The 17,325-nt window shown below is 58.6% G+C and overlaps 1 protein-coding gene across 5 annotated transcripts in view; it reads left to right on the top strand.

Moving 5' to 3' along the window:
- STS (steroid sulfatase) overlaps positions 1-17,015 on the top strand; it is a 73,689-nt gene extending 56,674 nt beyond the window's left edge. For all 5 annotated transcript variants that reach the window (XM_037157405.2, XM_037157408.2, XM_053673417.1 and 2 more), the window contains 4 exons: positions 2,682-2,819; positions 4,094-4,253; positions 9,716-9,843; positions 14,952-17,015. In XM_037157405.2, the coding sequence (XP_037013300.2) occupies positions 2,682-2,819; positions 4,094-4,253; positions 9,716-9,843; positions 14,952-15,328 (803 nt within the window). In that variant the 3' untranslated portion in view covers positions 15,329-17,015. The remainder of the gene's footprint in view (positions 1-2,681; positions 2,820-4,093; positions 4,254-9,715; positions 9,844-14,951) is intronic.
- The last annotated feature ends 310 nt before the right edge of the window (positions 17,016-17,325 follow it).

The raw sequence follows: 17,325 nt of genomic DNA, 5'->3' as shown, positions 1-17,325 counted from the left end.
TCAAAATATCATACAGTCAAAATAGTACACTGTCCAGTCCTTTCACACTGGCTTCCTTACACTTCATCTCACGCACGCGGATGTCTTTTTGTGGTTTGGTCGCCCATTTGTGTTCAGCGATGAAGCATTACCCCACCGCTGCCCCGTGTTCATGGAGCACCCCTTAGTTGTCCGTCACCCACCAAAGGACAGTTTGGCAGCTTCCAAGGCTTCGGCGGTGGACGAAGAACCTGCCATACTTGTGTGTGTTGCAGGTTTTGGTGTCTGTAGATGCTACCGTGGGAGTCGCATTTTTAAATCAGGCTTCTCTTCACAGGATTGTGTTCACGCTGAGGCAGTTCTACACACTGGAAAGGTCGGTGCCCTTTGACATGGGGGCGCACGGCTGGGCGCCCTTTGGCAAAATACTAGCGGCAGCCGAGGGAGGGAAACCCGCCGTGCCCTGTGACCCGCCCCGTCGATTATTTCGCTTACAAATTACACGTGTGTGTGTGCGCGTGTGTGTGCCAAAGGGACAGTTGCTCTTCAAAACAGAAGTGAGGCTCCCATGGTGCTATCGATGCTTCCTCTTCCCACTCGTTAAACTGATTACTGTTTTCAAAGTGCTGGGGCCTTGCATTCCCATGCAGGCGGGGTGCTCAGCAGTAGCAGCAGGACACTGGAAGTCTGCCTGCTGGTGACGTGTCCCTGCAGACAGACCCCTCCAATGGGCTGCATGCATCTCGTCCCCTGGTTCTGAGCAGGGCATTTATGGACGTGGTGAGCCTTCGAGGAGTGGTTATCACAGGAGTTAACAACCCGAGGAAAGACTGAATGCACTCCAGTGGGGGGCACTAACAATGAAACAGCAAAAGCACATCTTGCGGCCAATGGCGTGGGGTCTTGCTTCTGCATCAGGAGTCCCCTGTGCCACCTCCTTGGGGCGCTGACCCAGCCTGCGTTGCTTCTCTCCTTCCTGGGCAGAGAGAGAGCAGCCTCTGGGTGGAGACCTATCTCCAGGACGCATGCCCGACGTGGTACATCCGATGTGCTTGTGGTGGTCGCTAATTGTTTCGGCCACCAAGGACGCCCGGCCTTCTCGCACAATTCCACTTGCTGGGGTCGTGCCATAGTGAAGAGATGGGCACCACCGCCCATGTGGTGCCACGCCGAGTGGACAGGGCAGGCCTCTCACTCATGGAATGAGCCTGGGTCGGGCCAGCCGGGTGGGCCCCACGCTGGTCTGCAAACAGCTGGAGGCAGCAGGGCAGGAGACTGATGCCACTGTGTAGAGTGGCAAGGGCTCCGAGTGACCCAGAGGCGGCAGTCGGGGGTTTTCTGTTGCCCACTGAGCTCAGGGGAGAAGGGAGGGGTTGCTGAGAAGCCACTAGGAGTCACACATCACTAGAACAGAGTCAGACGGCAATCCCCCAGTGTCTGCCTGCGTGCATCCATTCAGTAAGCAAACCTGCAGCCCCTGAGCGTGTCCAAGTGTGCCACAATTATAAGGCGCATTTATTCCCCCAGCTGGACTGGCATTTCCTTCTAATGGACCAACATTCCAGTCATAGCCTCCTAATCAGCCCCTTCTAAAACCTTCATCCGGCATCTGTTTTTTCCCAAAGGGAAAAGCTTAGGCATGCAGGAAGTTCAAAAGCTCGCCTACACCCTAGATCCGCGCTTCTTTAACCTACGCCCCGTCCTTGCCCTCGTCCTGGGTTCACTGCAAGAAGACGGTGGCTGTCGTGTGCCTTGTATGTGGGTATTCCAGGGCATACGTCTAATTCCACCCCTCCCCTTAACGTCCTTTCCTTGGTTCTTGGTGCGTCCATCCACATGAGTCCCTGGAGCTCCAGGGTCTGGGTTTAGAGTCCGACCTCACTCTCCGTTCCAGCTTCCTCACCTCCTCGCTGTGGGAAGCGGAGCTGCCCACTTACCTTTGCGGAGCGTGGCTGCCGTCATCTGTCGCGTGGATGACAAAAACAAACCTCTTTCCTCGTCGGCTCCGGTGAGGTGTCAGCAGGAGAGCACGTGAGCTCACCCTGTGCGTGTGGGCACGGCTGCCGCCGTGGTGGTCGGAGGTTCTCCATGGTGATGTTGTTGATTTGAGGAGCTGTTACCCGGGGGCAGACGCAAGGTTAGGTTGGCGGGAAGAAGGCGAGGACGAGAAAAAGGAACGTGTGAGCAGTGCTGATATTCGTGTTGGGTGGTTTTGGACTTGAGCATCCCCTGTCAGCATTGTCAGAAGGAATTCATCCCATAATATCTGGAGACAGGTTTTTCTTTCATACAGGAGGGACATCAATGGTTGGGCATCTCTTTGTTTGTTGTGTCTAGTCAGTGAGGACAATGTACTAGGCTTGTTTGTAAGTCGAGGCCCGTGGGCAGCTGGCCTCTCTCTTCTGGCAAGTTCCTGCACTCGGGTGAGGACCGATCAGCCTGACTTTCATAGAACACGTTATGGAGTCCCTTTGCAGAGTCGCCCTAGGCTGCTGAGGGCTCCCATGGATGCTTCTAGATGTCACCTGGTCCCCCGATCGCCCCTCGTGCTGCGCACCATCAGCCAGGGACAGCGGCGTACGCAACGGTCCCTGCTTCCCACCCCGAGTCATAGGCAGCAGACACGTCCACCAGGGCCCCTGGGCCCCGTTGACTTTGGAAAGACCGAGCTGTTTTCACAGGGAGTGTGTTCCTCCCTTCAGGGCAGATCTTGAACGTCCTGGAGGAGTTAAGGCTGACGAACAACACCCTCGTGTACTTCTCGTCCGACCAAGGGGCCCACGTGGAAGAAGTGACCACCAGAGGGGACATCCACGGAGGCAGTAACGGGATCTACAAAGGTGAGGATGCGCATCGGCCCCGCCCCCCGCCGTCCCACTGGCCACACCGTCCTCTATCCCACAGCATTGGTGGCTCTGCAGACGCTCGGCCCTGCTCGGGGCTGGCTTCCTGTGGTGGCCCACGTCTGCTGTGCTCCCCACGGAACCCAGAGGCACGCCGGCCGTGTCCCAGCGTGCAGGACACCAGACCCAGGCTCGTACACGGAGCCGCGGGGGTCTTCCCGTGCAGTGAAACCGGGCGTGTCTGTCCTGGATCCGTGAGGACGCGGCCTGCGTGGGGGGCGTTGGTTTCATTTGGTGTTACAGCCGCCAGCGTCTGCCAACAGGTAGTTCCAGACAGCCTTTCACACGCTGGTCCCTCCTTTGTTCTCCGCCCCAGGCCCGCTGGCTTCCAAGGCCGTCAGCCGAGGTCATGGGCGTGGGTAGCAAGCAGTGTGAGAGACGCTGGTGACAGACAGGGGGACGGGGGCGGGCTTCCTGTCATCACCGTGGGCCTTTGCAGACAAGAGCGGGAGGGGTGAGAAGGGGACCTCGAGGGTCCCACGTGGCAGTCAGGAACTGGGGTGACCGCGCCGTCCCAAGCACAGGCCAGCGCGATCCCTTTGCCCACCGATTGTTCTTCACGAGCAGGGGCTTTGAAGCAACGCCTATCGTCTCCTTGTTCTGCAGCTCAGATGTGGACGCCGCGCCGTGCTGGGGTCCAGATGGGCTGCAGGCAGGGCTGGGTTTCCGCTGCAGGTTCTCGGGGAGCACGCGCTAGCTGCCTTTTCCAGCATCTCACATCGCCTGGCTCCCCAGTTTGTCACCTCCCCCCACCTCCAAAGCCGGCGGCGCAGCCTCGGCCGGGGCCTCTCTCCCCACGAGCCCTGCAGCTCCTCTTCCCATGTTGCCCTCTGTTCCCCGCAGGGACATTGGCAATGGCCCCGGACCCACACAGAGAGTCTCGATAATCTCCCCCTTAGCCACACGAGGTCCCGTAGCCCCAGGTTTCAGGGGTGGGGCGTGGCCAGTTCGGGGGGCCACCGTTTTGCTCGCTGACACTGGTACAAAGCCGGCTGATGCCCAGGCCGCTGTTGCCGAGGCTTCCTGGTGACAAGGCCGTCGTTCAGGTAGCCTGGGGCGTGCGTGCCACGCAGCGCTGGCTGCCTCCCGGGTTGCTTGGTTACCACCATGGTTTCTGTGCTCTTGCAAAACCCGCGTTGCCCGTTCGAGAATGCCTTGATGTGAGCCTGAGGAAGACATCTTCTCCCTGCTGCCTGCGCTCTGCCTTTCAGGAGGAAAAGGGAACAACTGGGAAGGAGGCGTCCGCGTGCCGGGCCTGCTGCGCTGGCCGGGGGTCCTGGAGGCCGGGCTGGAGGTCCACGCGCCCACCAGCAACATGGACATCTTCCCCACGGTGGTCACGCTCGCGGGGGCCGCGCTGCCTCAGGACAGGTACCATGTGCCGCAGAGACGGGGGCAGTGTCTCGGTCAGACTTTGGGGTCGCGTGAGCTCTGCTCTCCCTGCAGACGGACGTCCCCTCCGGGTGGGACTGGTCACCCGCACGCAGTCCAGGGCCCTTGCTGGGGGCACCTTGGACGCAGAAATTCTTCTGCTGGGCCCGCTGTCCTGGCGGGAAGTGGACTCCCAGGCTGCGGTGCGCAGTGTGGCCTTGCACGGACATTCCCCGTCCAGCCTGCTGCTCACCTGTGCCTCCCACACGCCCGGGCCCCCCCCCTCCTGCCTGGAACTGCCGTGTCCCCTGGGCGGCCCCAGCAAGGACAGCAGCCGGGTCCCCACTAAAGAGCTCTCCTCCCCAGCATGTGTTCCTTTGACAAGCTCTAAATGCCACGTCTTTCTCCGAAGTTCCACTGCGACTCCCACCCCTGGGTTTTGCCCGTCGGAGGGCTCGCGAGACGAGCTCGCTGACAGATTGTGTTCATTCGCTGGGTGGCAGCCAGGCTGATGTCACGCAGCTGGGCTGCAGGTCCCGGCCGCCAGGGGACGCCCAGGGAGGGAGGGAGGGGACCCAGGCGCACAGAAGCCACAGCCCAGCCAGCGCGGAGTCCTGGGGAGTCTCGCTCACCTCCCGTGGTTCATGATCCTGTTTCCTTGCTCCTGTTTGTTTTTGGGGTTTATCGGGTTCCCACTTTAGTTGCCTGGGCCCCACCCCAGCTCACACACACACGCAGGCGCGTGGGGAAAGGCAGCAGTGTGCAGGTCAGCCGTTCTCAAGCGTCCGGGGCTCAAGACCCCTGTACACTGTTGTTTGTTTGTTTTTAAATGCTCACCCGGGGATGTGCGTACTGGTTCTAGGAAGTTAGAAACAGAGAGATGGAGAGACAGACAGACAGACAGACAGACATGGAAGTGAGAAGCATCGCTGGGCTGCCTCCCGTAAGCACTGAGACAGGGGACCAAACCCAGAACCCGGGCACGTGCCCTGACTGGGAATCGAACTGCCGTGCACACTCTTTAATGATCAAGGCCCCCAAAGAGCGTTTGTTTAGGGGGCTGTGGCGTCATCTCGTCTGCCCACATCCGTCACATTGGCGATGGAACCTGGAAAGCAATTTTGAAACGCAAGCAGCCCCGAGACCTCGGTTCCGTGGCTGACAGAGTGCGGACCTCCCAGCGGGCACAGCTGGGGAGCCCACAGCAGGCCCCCAGAACTGTGGCGTGCAGACGTCAAGGAGCACCCAGTGTGACTGTGAACAGTCCTCTGGACCTCGCAGACGCACAGAGAGGGTCTCAGGCCCTGGCAGGTGTCAGGAAAAGGGACCCAGTCACAGCCCTGGCCTGGCGGGGTTGACGGCAGGGCCAGGAGTGTCCGAGCATGAGGTCCCATGTGGAGATCGTGGGGATGGCTTGCACTTTTGTGGCAGCCCCTGTGCAGAGGCGGATGTCCCTCGGGGCAGGTCTGTCTTCTTCCGCGTGGGACTCCCGCCCAGGCCCCAGAACCGCAAAAACCATGAGCACGGAAAGCGTTTCCAAGGTCTGCTGTAGTCCAAGTATTGTTCTTCTGCGTGGGGACAGGCAGGAGAGTCGGCAGCAGCCACCCCTCAAAGTCTTTCCTAAAGCCCCAAATCTCCCTCCCAGGGAATCCGTCCAGCCACCGGGCCTCACTGTCGGCCTGGGAATACATCTCAGTGCGCTTTGGCAAAAGCAAGGTATGCACTGCTTCCCTGTAGCTTGGTGATTGTCAATGACGCTGCAGCGAACATTAGGGGCGCACAGATTTGGTGTCCGGATTAGTGTTCCAGACTTCCTTGTTGTATTTTCCATAGCACACAGGTGACACACACTGTGTCCCCAGTGACCCTCTTTGTCAGTGCCCCACACCTCCTCCTTCGGGGCCTGTCCAAACCTTTCTCTTGTACTGTGACCCCCAAACCCCCCCCCAAGCTGGCTTGGCAAAGGCAGCACAGGGCGGGTCGATGGTTCACGGGCCCGAAGCTGAGAGAGACGGCACATTCCCGGAGCTCACGGTGACGTAAGGAAAGTCCCCAAAACACACTCTCTCCGGTTGCCTGAAACGTCCTTCCAGGCTGCCCGGCGCAGCCTGGAAGGTGGAGACTGCTCTTCGTGGCAACCGGTTGCTGACACCGTCACCGTTGCTGTGATGCGTGACTTTGCCGGTGTGACACAATTTCAGAGGAATGCGTTTCAGAGTCGCAAGCGGGCGCCACGGGAGCCCGCATCCCGGTCTTCGGCAGGGCAGTCTGTGCCAGCCTGGCGTGCGGGCTCCCCTCCGTGGGCGGAGATGGTCAGGATCAGGTCATCAGTACAGAACACCGCAGTCCTTTGTGTCCATCCGTAGGCGCCTGGGCCCCTGGTCTGCAAACCGCGATGCCATGGAAACACGGCCCTGTGCCCTGGGTCAACGAGAAACGCGCCGGCTCGGGCTGGCAGGCATGGGCTGTGGTGCCGGGCATGTGGGGTTGAAAACAACCCCACTACGTTGGGAGTTGGGGCACCAATTAGAAGTGCAGCCCCAAGGGGTCATGTTCCATTTTTCAGGGCGTGAATGAGCCTCGTTTTGACATTCCTGAGTGCAGCTAAACGGTGGCTTTCCACGGGTGCCGTGGAGGATGGGGGGGGTGAAAAGGGGGGGTGACACTGCACTTGAAGCAGAAAACGTTTGCAGAAGAGACTTTGCTTCCCTCTGTGTTAAAACATCTTAAATACTTTGCTGTTAGGGGAGAAAAAAATGACATGAGACATGCCGTCTTATTTTTTTTTTTAAGGTAAATGCTGCCTTCTAGTATCAGGAGCCAGTCCCGTGACCCAGTTCCCATCCTGGCAAGCAGTTTACAGTCTTTATCATTTCGTGTTAGTTTCAGGGGTACAGCATGGTGCTTACACAGCCATAGACTTTACACAGCGACACCTCGATATTCCCAGCACCCACCTGGTCCGACGCAGACTTATCGCCATATCACTGACTATGTTCCCCCAGCTGTACTTCGTATCCCCAGGTTGAATCTGTAACTGCCCCCCGTATTGCTTCACCCCCTCGTCTTTCCCCCCTGCAGCCCCCCAGCCCCTGCCAGCTGTCAGTCTGCTCTGTGCACCTGCAAGTCGGCTTCTGTTCCATTTATTCTCTTTCCCAGGTCCCACAGACTGGTGGAATCGTACGGTATTTGTCTTTGTCCGCCTGACTTCCTTCCCGGATCAGAATGCCCTCTAGGTGACAAAGGATAAGATGGGCTTCTTGTTTATGGCCCAGTAATATTGTACTGTATCTATTTCCACTCATCTATGGACAGGCCCTTGGGCGGCTTCCGTGTCTTGGCCGGTGGAAGTGATGTTGCAGTGATCAGAAGGGAGCATCTGTCGTTTGTAATGTAGCATTTCTTCACATGGATTCCCAGGAGTGGCATCGCTGGGTCCGAGGGCCTTTCCACGTTCCATTTTCTGAGGAGACTCCATCCTGTTTTCCTGCTGCCCCAGTCTGCATTCCCACCCACAGTGCACTAGGGTCTGCCCTTTCTCTACATCCTCGCCAGCACTTGTGTTTTTGTGGATTCATTCGTGGTAGCCATTCCAGCAGGCGTTGTGTCCTCTGTTTTTAAACCAAGTGTTGTGTTTTGATGGCTCATGGCCAAAAAAAAAAGCACGCACACAAAAACAGCTTCAAGAAACAGAGGTAGAGATTGTATTAAAAAACCAACAAACAAAAAATGCAGAGGTTCGTCCGTGCTGTTGAGTGGCCAGGGAAGAGCCTGCTCTGGACTCAGGGGGCAGGTGGGGAGAGGCGTCTGGCCCGTGTCCTGTCTCCCCCGTCTGGGTCATTTGTCCCCACGGGGCTTCTGGGACTCAGGCACCTGCACGCTTCCCCATCACCCCTTCCTTCCTCGCCCCCACCCCAGATGACGCGTTATGAAGGACTGAGTCTTTCTCCAAGACGATCGGAGAGGAGCAAGTCCCAGTAACCGGCGTTCTGGGATAGAAACACTTTTCCAGAGCCCGTTCCGCTTCTGCATAGACCTGTCCTTGTCACCTATTTCTTTACCTTCCTCTCATGGCGAACGGGACTGACAGCTTGGGACACAAACCAAGCCTCTCTTTGGTACTTATCTTTATCTTGCAAAAAGGGAATGTTTTCAGCCCACAGACACCCTGGAAGGCATGGTGAATACTGAGGAGGCCTCCCAGGGCTTTTAGCGACGCCAGAATAAACCACAAGTAAAAGCTGAAGGGGTGCAGGATTCCTCAGAACGCTTACCCAAATCACACGGCCAAGGGAATACTGCTATGGTGGCGGGGGTGATAGGCGAGGGGCATTTCCAGTCGGAGGAGGAGCGGCCTCGGGTTGAACTGTCCACATCTTTCAAAGGGGCTCATTGCAATGGCGGTGGTCTAGCCGTGTGCGCAAGTTCAGCTCTCTCATGGCCATGCCTCTTTGTTCAGCTGAAAGCAAAGTGCTGGGCTTCCATCCACCCCTTCAAACTCCAAGTGACCTGACATCGCTCCTCCCCCGTTGTGTGGTCAAAAGGAGGTTTGCAGTTGCCCCTGTGGAAAATAGTGAATAAACATGAACCCAAGAGTGAGCTCTGTCTTCTGTATCCTCACCACGGTGGCAGAGCTACTGTGCGGGTCAAGAGCCTGTGCCATGGACTCTTGACCCGCACGGAGGTCGGGGGGCCGCCCACCCATACAGTCGAAAATGGGGGCACAACGTCTGTGGGTCCCATCATCCAGGTTTTACAACTGCTGGTCGAGCCCTGAGCCGAGAGGATGTGGAGTTCGGTCCAGTGCACTGAGAGAATGCATTGCAGAACGCCCCGTGTAGCTCACACTCCTGCCCCCCAAGGTCAACCGCATCTGTGTTTGGGAGCCATCAGGCCCAGGGGCCTTTGTATCAGCTTCCTTTTCACACCTGAACTCCATCCGATGTCAGTGAAGCGCGCCCGATCCCATGTTCACCACGCTCTGTGTTATGTTTCTTTCTTTGGCCCACATTGTCAGAAATCCTCATGTCCAGTACACTTACGGTTCGGGAGTGAAGCTCTGTCTTTGCAGGGGAACAGGCAGAAAAGAAGCTTTAGGAGTGGAGTAGGGAAACACTTCAGAGTGTGGGTGCCCAGCCAGCCGGGGCCGCCTCCCAGGGGCTCTCCCGCTGGTCCCGGGACCTTGGAGAAGTGACCTGTTCCTCCTGGTCCGCGGGGAGTGATAACAGCCTCAAGTCCTGCTGCCATTGGGAGGGTTCCAGGAGTTTGCCCGGGGGGGTGCAGCTGGCCTCCCCGCAGGGGACACAGCACCCAACACGGGCCAGCTGGTGCGTTTGTGCCGGTCACTCGGGGACCACGACGCAGCCCCCCTTTCACCGGAAGGACGACTCGGGGCCCGGGGAGTTTCAGCCTAAGCACGGTGCGGCCCTTCCCGCCTCACGCCCGCCCGCTTTGTCCCACAGGGTCATCGACGGCCGGGACCTGATGCCGCTGCTGCGGAGCCCGAGCCCGCCCTCGCACTCGGAGCACGAGTTTCTGTTCCACTACTGCAACTTCTACCTGAACGCCGTGCGCTGGCACCCGCGGAACAGTGAGTGAGCCCCGCTGCCCGTCTGGGCCGCTCCCTGCGACCAGCGCCGTGCGTGTAGGTGAATGTTGGGGGTGCCGAGCTCCGCAGCCGAGGCCGGCGGGGGGCTCACAGGGCAACCGTGCGTGGCTTCGAGTGCCGCCTCCTGTCCTCTGTGACTCCCCCTGCTCCCGTCCTCGTGTGGGCAGGACGTCCAAGGGCTGGGCGCTCACCACGTGGACTTCAAACAGTCCCATGTCCTCGGGCTTCCCATTCTGCACTGGGCCCCTCTCCTCCGTACGCAGCCCATGTGCGCTTGTAGGTCCTGGATGGATGCCCTTCTCTCCGTTCCTGGAGCACTGCCCCCAGCCCCTCGGACATGCCCCGTCCCAAGCCCCCCCTCTAAGAGCTTTCTCAGTCCCCTCGCTTGGCGCCGTAGCGCCCTGAACCGCGTGGAAACGCTCGCCTGCTCTCTTCCCCGGAAGCCCACAGGAGGCCGGTCCCGACTCATCCGTCCCTCTGGTGTTGTGTCCATTTTCTGGGCGTAGATCTTTGGAAGCGAGTGCACACGCTCGATGCCCTCGGGTTTCCCAGGCCGGGTGCGGTGGTGCTCCAGTCCTGTGCTCTGGGAGGGGTGGTGTGGAACTCGGGGTTTCCGACACCGTGCGTAGAGCCGTTCTCCGACAAGCCCGAGGGTGCACACAGAACCGGGTGATAACTGTACCTGTGCTGACAGGTGTCGGGGTTTTGTTTTCTATATATTTAAACTTAGGACTGAGATGATGTTCACGGCACTGAGATGCCTCAGGGTCAGTGGAAATCCGGAAGCTATTTATGCAACAGTGGTGTGTTTTTGAGGTGGACGGTGAGGTTAGGAGTCCTGTGTAGTCTTGAGAGGTGACCTAGAGCTCCCCGTTTGTCTGTTGTGTTTGGGGATGCGGCTACGGGAAGCCAGTCTGCCAGGACCCTCGTAACTTCTCACCGGCGGCTGCTTCTTAAGCTCAGAGCAAGGCTCCCCGCGGCTCTCAGCTCACCGGTCTCCCACCCCTGTTCATCCAGCCAGTTTACCAGGGACATGTCATTCCGAGTCCATGTTCGTTATTTTTAAAGTGGAAAACGGCCCCCCTTCTGTTACCCGCAGACCTCAAACCACCTTCCCCCACAAAGTTTCTATTCCCCGTGCAGGCGGCTGCCTCGGGTTCCTCTCTGGGCGCGGGACGGACCCAAAGCGACAGAGCCAAGTCCTGGAGGGGCCGTGCTGGCCTGTCTCAGCCACGCGTCTGTCCTTGCAAACCCCCGCAGGGAGGCCGTGGCTCTTTGTAGGGGCACTGACTGCACGTAGGTCTCAGCCGCCGAGGAAAGGAGAGCTGTACTTCTACCCACTTCTGCTTCCACGGAGCCCCCAAAACATGCAAACAATGGCATTTCGGGGGTGTGCCCGTGTTTAATGAAGGGTAGTTGCGTGCTGAACTTTGCACATTGAAATAGAGACAGTCCCACAGAGTGAGGCGAGAGGGCACCTGTTGGGTCAGGGGGCTGCAGAAACACGGAATGAGGGGCCGCTAGCAGAAGCAGGGAGAGGCAGAACATGGGGGTCCGCGGGGGAAACAGGCCCCAGGCCCCGAGAGGCCTCGGCCCCTTTGGATCCAACCTGCTTCTTCAAGAGACACGTCTTCCCACACAAGTTCTTACAACGCCCTGCCTCAGACCCGCAACACAGGGGTAGAAGTCACAGTGAAGTCACGCTACAATCACTGGTCAGACTCGAGGGTCTCCGGAAGCCATGGTTTCGTGAGTCCTCTCTCATTCACTGGCAGCTGGTCCCTGACCCTCAGTCCCAGTGGGTGGTGCCTCGGCCAGCGTGCACGCCTTGTGGGGGGCGATCTTCCCTTTCACGTACTCACTCAGGCTGCGGATGTTTAGGGAGCAGCTCCTGTGTGCGTAGAGAGGCGGGCTGGAGTGGGCACCTGTCCGTGAACACGGCGGTTTTACGTCACGTCCGACGGGGGAGTTGAACGTCACATGTACACACGTACCTCTGCCGTGGACAGTCGTTAGTTGAGCAGCTGCCGCAGTCCCACGCTGCTTATGTCTGAGACGGTTTTCTGCCCCGAGCTGTGGGAAGAGAGGAGAGGGCAGCGGGGCGTGAGCAGGGGCAGCTCTCCCATGCACGGAGTTACCTGTGAACCAGAGACCCGCCGGGTGAGTTGGCTGAGGCCCTCTCGGGTCCCCTCGGCTCGGGGGTGGCCAGTGACCCCCACACTGCCTGGTGGGACACTTCCCATAATTCCAAGGGGTGGCAGGGCTGCTATCTGACCTCAGACTCCTTCCTGGGAAGAGGGAAGAGGAATTCTGGGTGTCAGGGTGAGGAACAGACCACGTTGGGGTGCAGCGGGGTTCAGCGATCAGCAATCCACCAGCTCTTGTGCCGTTGCTAACGTGCAGCCCCCTCCCCCCGTGGGGGGCGGTGTGGACACCGTGGCAATGGGCGGACGTGGCCAGCCCGGTGTGGCTCCACCCCTCGGGCAGGGCCGGCTTCCCCCGGCCCAGGGAACCCAAACCACCGACGGGCACTTCACGTTCCAATTGCTGAGGCCACACATGACAATTAAATACTTATGTTCCCCAAATGTAACAATTCTGTTTCGGCCCTTGTGAATCCCTTCCAACTTTTGTGGAGAATGTGTCCTCTCTGAGTTAATAACCCTGGAAGCGTAATGATTCTGTAACTCAGTTCTCGGGGTGAGGCGAGGGACATGATTTCAACAGGGACTGATCTCGTCAGTCCCCTCACGCTCGAACAGGCTGCCCCAAACCGAGCATGTAACACGGGTCACTTGTCTGGCATTAGCGTGGGGGACTCGAATCCACACGGAAGGGCAGGGGCACAGTTTAGTGTGACGTGTGTGCCCGCCTCGGACCAGGGTCCCTGTTCCTGTTCCCTAGCCTACACACGGCGGCTCATCACAGGCACAGCGTCCCTGTCAGACACGGGGGCAGCAGCTGGGGGAGCGGGGATGCACCCACCTGCCTGCATGGGCGTCAGGCGCTCTCCGCTGCAGCCCTTGTCCGAGTCTTTTTTGTTTTCCACGTGATCACAGCGCCGTGAGTGGAACGCAGCCTGCCGTGGGGGCTGGGAGAGCGTGCTGTCTCGTCCACGAGCCCAGGGCTGGCTTGTGCAGGGTCCGGGCCCTGGGGAACAGGTAGGAATACACATCACGGACAGAAGAGGCCGGGGCCCCACAGTGCCCACGCAGGGACCGTGGATGTGAAGACAGGGTATCCTGGGCGGCCCCAGGTACAGCCCCCCCCCAAAGGTCTTTGGGTTCAAGAGAAGAACTGCGGTGTTTGTCTCGTGTGGCCACCCACAGAGAGCAGGTCCTGACCCCTGCAGGTAACAGGTCCTTGCAACCATGCATAACAGGCTCTCAAACTCACAGATAATGGGTCTTGGAACTGACGGATAACAGACCCTGGAACCCATGGGTAACAGGCTCTTTTTGGACCCACAGATAACGAGTCCTGGAACCCGTGGATGACAGGGGCCCTTTCTGGGTCTGTGGATAACAGGTGCTCAAACCACGGGTAACGGGTCCTGGAACTGCGCATAGTGGGTCGCTTGCCCTGTGCTTCCCACTTCTTCCCTCAAAAACCCAAGACCGGCCACGTTCCCTGGTGCAGGCCTATCTCAGGCCAGAGTCTCCCTGGGGCCGATGCACACTCCCCTGGCCATTAATCGCTTGTGGTTAATTCTATCCATTCAGTTTGTACGCGGATCATTTGCTCGCTAAATACCCACAATGACAGCAGCCACCATTGCCATGACGTCCGCAAATCATCCGAGGGAATTAAATGGCTGTGTGTTGCTTGCTGGCGGCTGAGGCTGCACGATGTACGGGTCACATCCGTCGGGAGAGCATGAGAAAGGGTATTTGTGTTGTGCAGCTCAGTCCAGGGGGTCCGCGCACCTGCGTTCTGGCTTTTCCGTGCTTTGTACCCCGGAAACGGCCTTGCAGACACCTGTCGTGGGGGGGGGGGTCTGATCGGCAGCCAGCTCTTCAGAGAGCGAGAACATGGCAGAATAAACAGCAAACAAATCCATCCTTTCGTCACGGGCCGAAACATCTTTTCCTGACATGTTAACATTTGGAGATTTCATGGCACACGGAGCTTCCCGCTTCGGAACAGTCGAAGCGTCCCGCCCTGAGCCCAGCACCTTCCCCTGGTTTGGGGGGTCCGACACCTTTATCCAGCGAATAACATACAGGCTGCACCGTTGCGGCTCGGTCGTGTTCGGTGAATGGGTAGCGTTTGGCAAGTCTTATCACGACCTTGCGTTGGAAGGTGCCCGTCAGCTCCCAGATCCCGTGTGTTCGCCGTTGCAGAACCACCCCGCCCTCGGCCCCATGCTCACGGGCCGGTGAGGGACATACTTTTGCACTCTCTCAAGGCTGAGGAAACGAGAGGTTCACCGAGGTCCAGGGTGTGCCCTTGTGCTTGGTGGCCCTGCAAGGACATGTGCGTGTGCACAGCACAGGGTCCATGTCAGCAGGGAGGCTGCCTCTCTCTCCCTCCTGACTGGTTGTAGGCAGAATCGCAGGCTGTACCTTGAAAGTGTGGGCATGGGAATACCACAGGGAGCCGAGCTGGGGGCTTCCCCGCTGTCCGTCCCTGAGCATTTATCGAGAGCCCCCTCGCCATTTCCGGGCTGGACAGTTTACGGGAGGAAAACGGCAGCCCTGTGTGAGTTCCGTGCTGAAACAAGGGGGGTCGTGCCCCCCTTTTCACTACCACGCTGCATCAGGAGGCAGAGACCGGGACCACGTAAGCAGGAGACAGCGAGGGGCAGAGATGGGCAGGCGGGGGCAGGGAGACTCAGGGACGGGGAATAAGGAGCGGATGCCGGGGCTCGCGTGCGCACACCCTCACCACTGAAGCAGCCGCGGCACCGTCTCCCCAGCGGGTCCGAGGCTTGTGTGCGACCCACACGCAGATTTCCTCCTTCAACACCCCACGGCGTGCACGGGCCCCCGGCCCAGGGCCGCGAGATCTCAGTGTGGGGTCTGGTGGGCGGTGAGTCTGGCCAGCGTTGCCCCCGCCCGTGACCCCACCTGTGTCCTTGTGCACCGCAGGCTCCTCCATCTGGAAGGTCTTTCTCTTCACGCCCAACTTCACCCCCGAGGGCGCCAATGGCTGCTTCCTCACACACGTGTGCTTCTGTCACGGACGCTTCGTCACCCGCCACGAGCCGCCGCTGCTGTTCGATCTCTCCAAGGACCCCAGGGAGAGCAGCCCCGTGACCCCGAGCACCGAGCCCCGCTTCTGGGAGATCCTGGAGGTGATGCAGCGAGCGGCAGACCGCCACGCGCGCACCGTGCAAGAGGTCCCCAACCAGCTGTCGCTGCAGAACCTTCTCTGGAAGCCGTGGCTGCAGATGTGTTGTTCCTCGGCCTCCGGCCTGTCCTGCCAGTGTGACCAGGAAAAGCAAGACCGGGGAGGGAGCCCATAGCCGGGCTCGTCTGCGGGCAGGAGGGACGCTCGGGGCCCAGTCCACCCTTCCCGTGGCAGGGGGGGAGGGGGAGCGTCACCGTGCACACCCAGCATCTCGCACTGTGGTCCCATCTCGGACTGTGGTCCCCTGTCTACCTGGTCACCCAAGGGCCCCGCCGAGAGCTCCCACAGTGGGGAAAAACTCAACAGTGCGCACAGGGACAGATGCTCGACATATGCCTTCCACGGTCAAGTGCGTGCACTGGTGTCAATGCATGAGGGTGAATGTATCCAAGATGCTGGGATGAAATGTGGGAAAGGCAAACCCCCGCTTCGCCCCACGGGGGTGTGCGTGACTCTGCCGGGCCCCCGGCAACACGGAGAGCACCGTGCACAGAGCCCCCCACCAGGCTCGACCTGGGCCACGGGGGAGGGACTGAAGAACCATCGCTTTCACGGGCAAAAGGTGCTGATGAGTTCCCCTCTGGTGACTGGAAGGCACTCGCTGTCAGTATTATTGAGAACACACAAACTACTACTCACAACCTGTGTATTTTATGTGAGGCCACTTTCCTTCGTCCCTCAAGGAGGTTAAGATATTTAAAATAAACCAAGTAGCCAGTTATCCCTGTTTCGGGAAAACCAGTAGACTTCCAGGATAGACAGATTCCCTCCACATGGATCTCTCACTCCAGAAATGGCTCGGAAATCCCTCTTACTGTATAAGAAATATTCTCATGAAAGAGAGCGTCGGCGTGCTGACGATGTGTTGGGGTTCTGGCTGGGATGGTGGTAGAGGAATTTTGGGAAGCTGCTGGCCTGAGCGTGCTTTCGAAGATGACCATGTTCATTCCAAGTTCAAGATGCTCGATGCCAATAGGCTTCCAGATGCCCTGTGAGGTGGAAACATGTGTGGCAGGATCTCCTCACTTGAAGCATGTACATACATTACGTGTATTTATGGGTCCAGCTAACTATTTAACCTGTACAATGTTAAGAGACATGAAGGATACGTTTAGTGCAACAGGAGAATTAAATTATTCGGCTCCGGAGAGACCTACCCTTTTTTTTTGTAATTTTTTTCCTAAAACAGTTTTATTGCACTTGTCGGGGCGGTACTGGGTAATGAACTGATTTAGGTTTCAGGTGCGCAGTTCTACAACGCGTCATCTGTATGTTGTGCTGCGTGCTCACCGCCCCACGGTGAGCACGTCTTCTCCCATCACCATTTGCCCCCCTTCACCCTCCCCGACCTCCCCGACCCCCTTCCCTCTGCTCATCTGCACCCTGTTGTCTGCGTCCGTGATGGTTTTTCTCTCTTGTTTTATTCCGCGCTCCTGTGAGCTCATTGCTGTCAATTCTTGAGTTATACATCCAGGTCCTCGTGGACTTGGAAGCTCTGCGCACACGTTAACCCTTGACACTCCTAGCATTTCAGCAGCGGATGTGGAGCAGGCACTGTTTCCCACGGAGAGCGGACTCACGCCCCGTGCATCCCGGTCGTGAAGGACTCAAAAGAGGGGGCCCACGTGAGAGCCCCCGGAAGGGCTCGCTGGGAAGAGAGGAGACACAGCCGGGGGGACACGTCGGGTCTGTGTCGGGAAAACGTTGCCTGTCACGTGAGTCCCTCTGGTGGCTGAGGTGTCTCGACACCTCCTTGTCCTGTTCAGGCAAAGTCGAAATAAAACCGCCTTTGGCAGTGAGGATGCTGAGGTCCACCTGTGTTTGGCAAACGTGGGGGCGCGTCTGCTACAAGGAATGTACATTCAGTCTCTGAAGGCTTCAGGGTTGGGGTGAGAGGTGCAGAGAGGGGCAGGGATCCAAGCAGCCGCTGACCGGCAGGATGAGACGGCCAGGCAGGGCCAAGGGGTCCGGCACCTGGCCTCGTCTACAGCTCACCAAGAGAGGCTTTAAAAACAAACAAAAAAAAAAACCCACGTGTCCTCATCACCCCCTTCCACCGTGGCAGCCATCGGCTTATTGTTTGTTTTTTTATTAAATCCTCACCAAGAATAC

This window comes from Artibeus jamaicensis, unplaced genomic scaffold (genome assembly GCF_021234435.1).
Source record: "Artibeus jamaicensis isolate MK-2021 breed Jamaican fruit bat unplaced genomic scaffold, CSHL_Jam_final contig_859, whole genome shotgun sequence".
Classification (NCBI taxonomy): domain Eukaryota; kingdom Metazoa; phylum Chordata; class Mammalia; order Chiroptera; family Phyllostomidae; genus Artibeus; species Artibeus jamaicensis.
The sequence above is the reverse complement of the archived record's forward strand: the minus strand, read 5'-3'. Positions and strand labels throughout refer to the sequence as shown.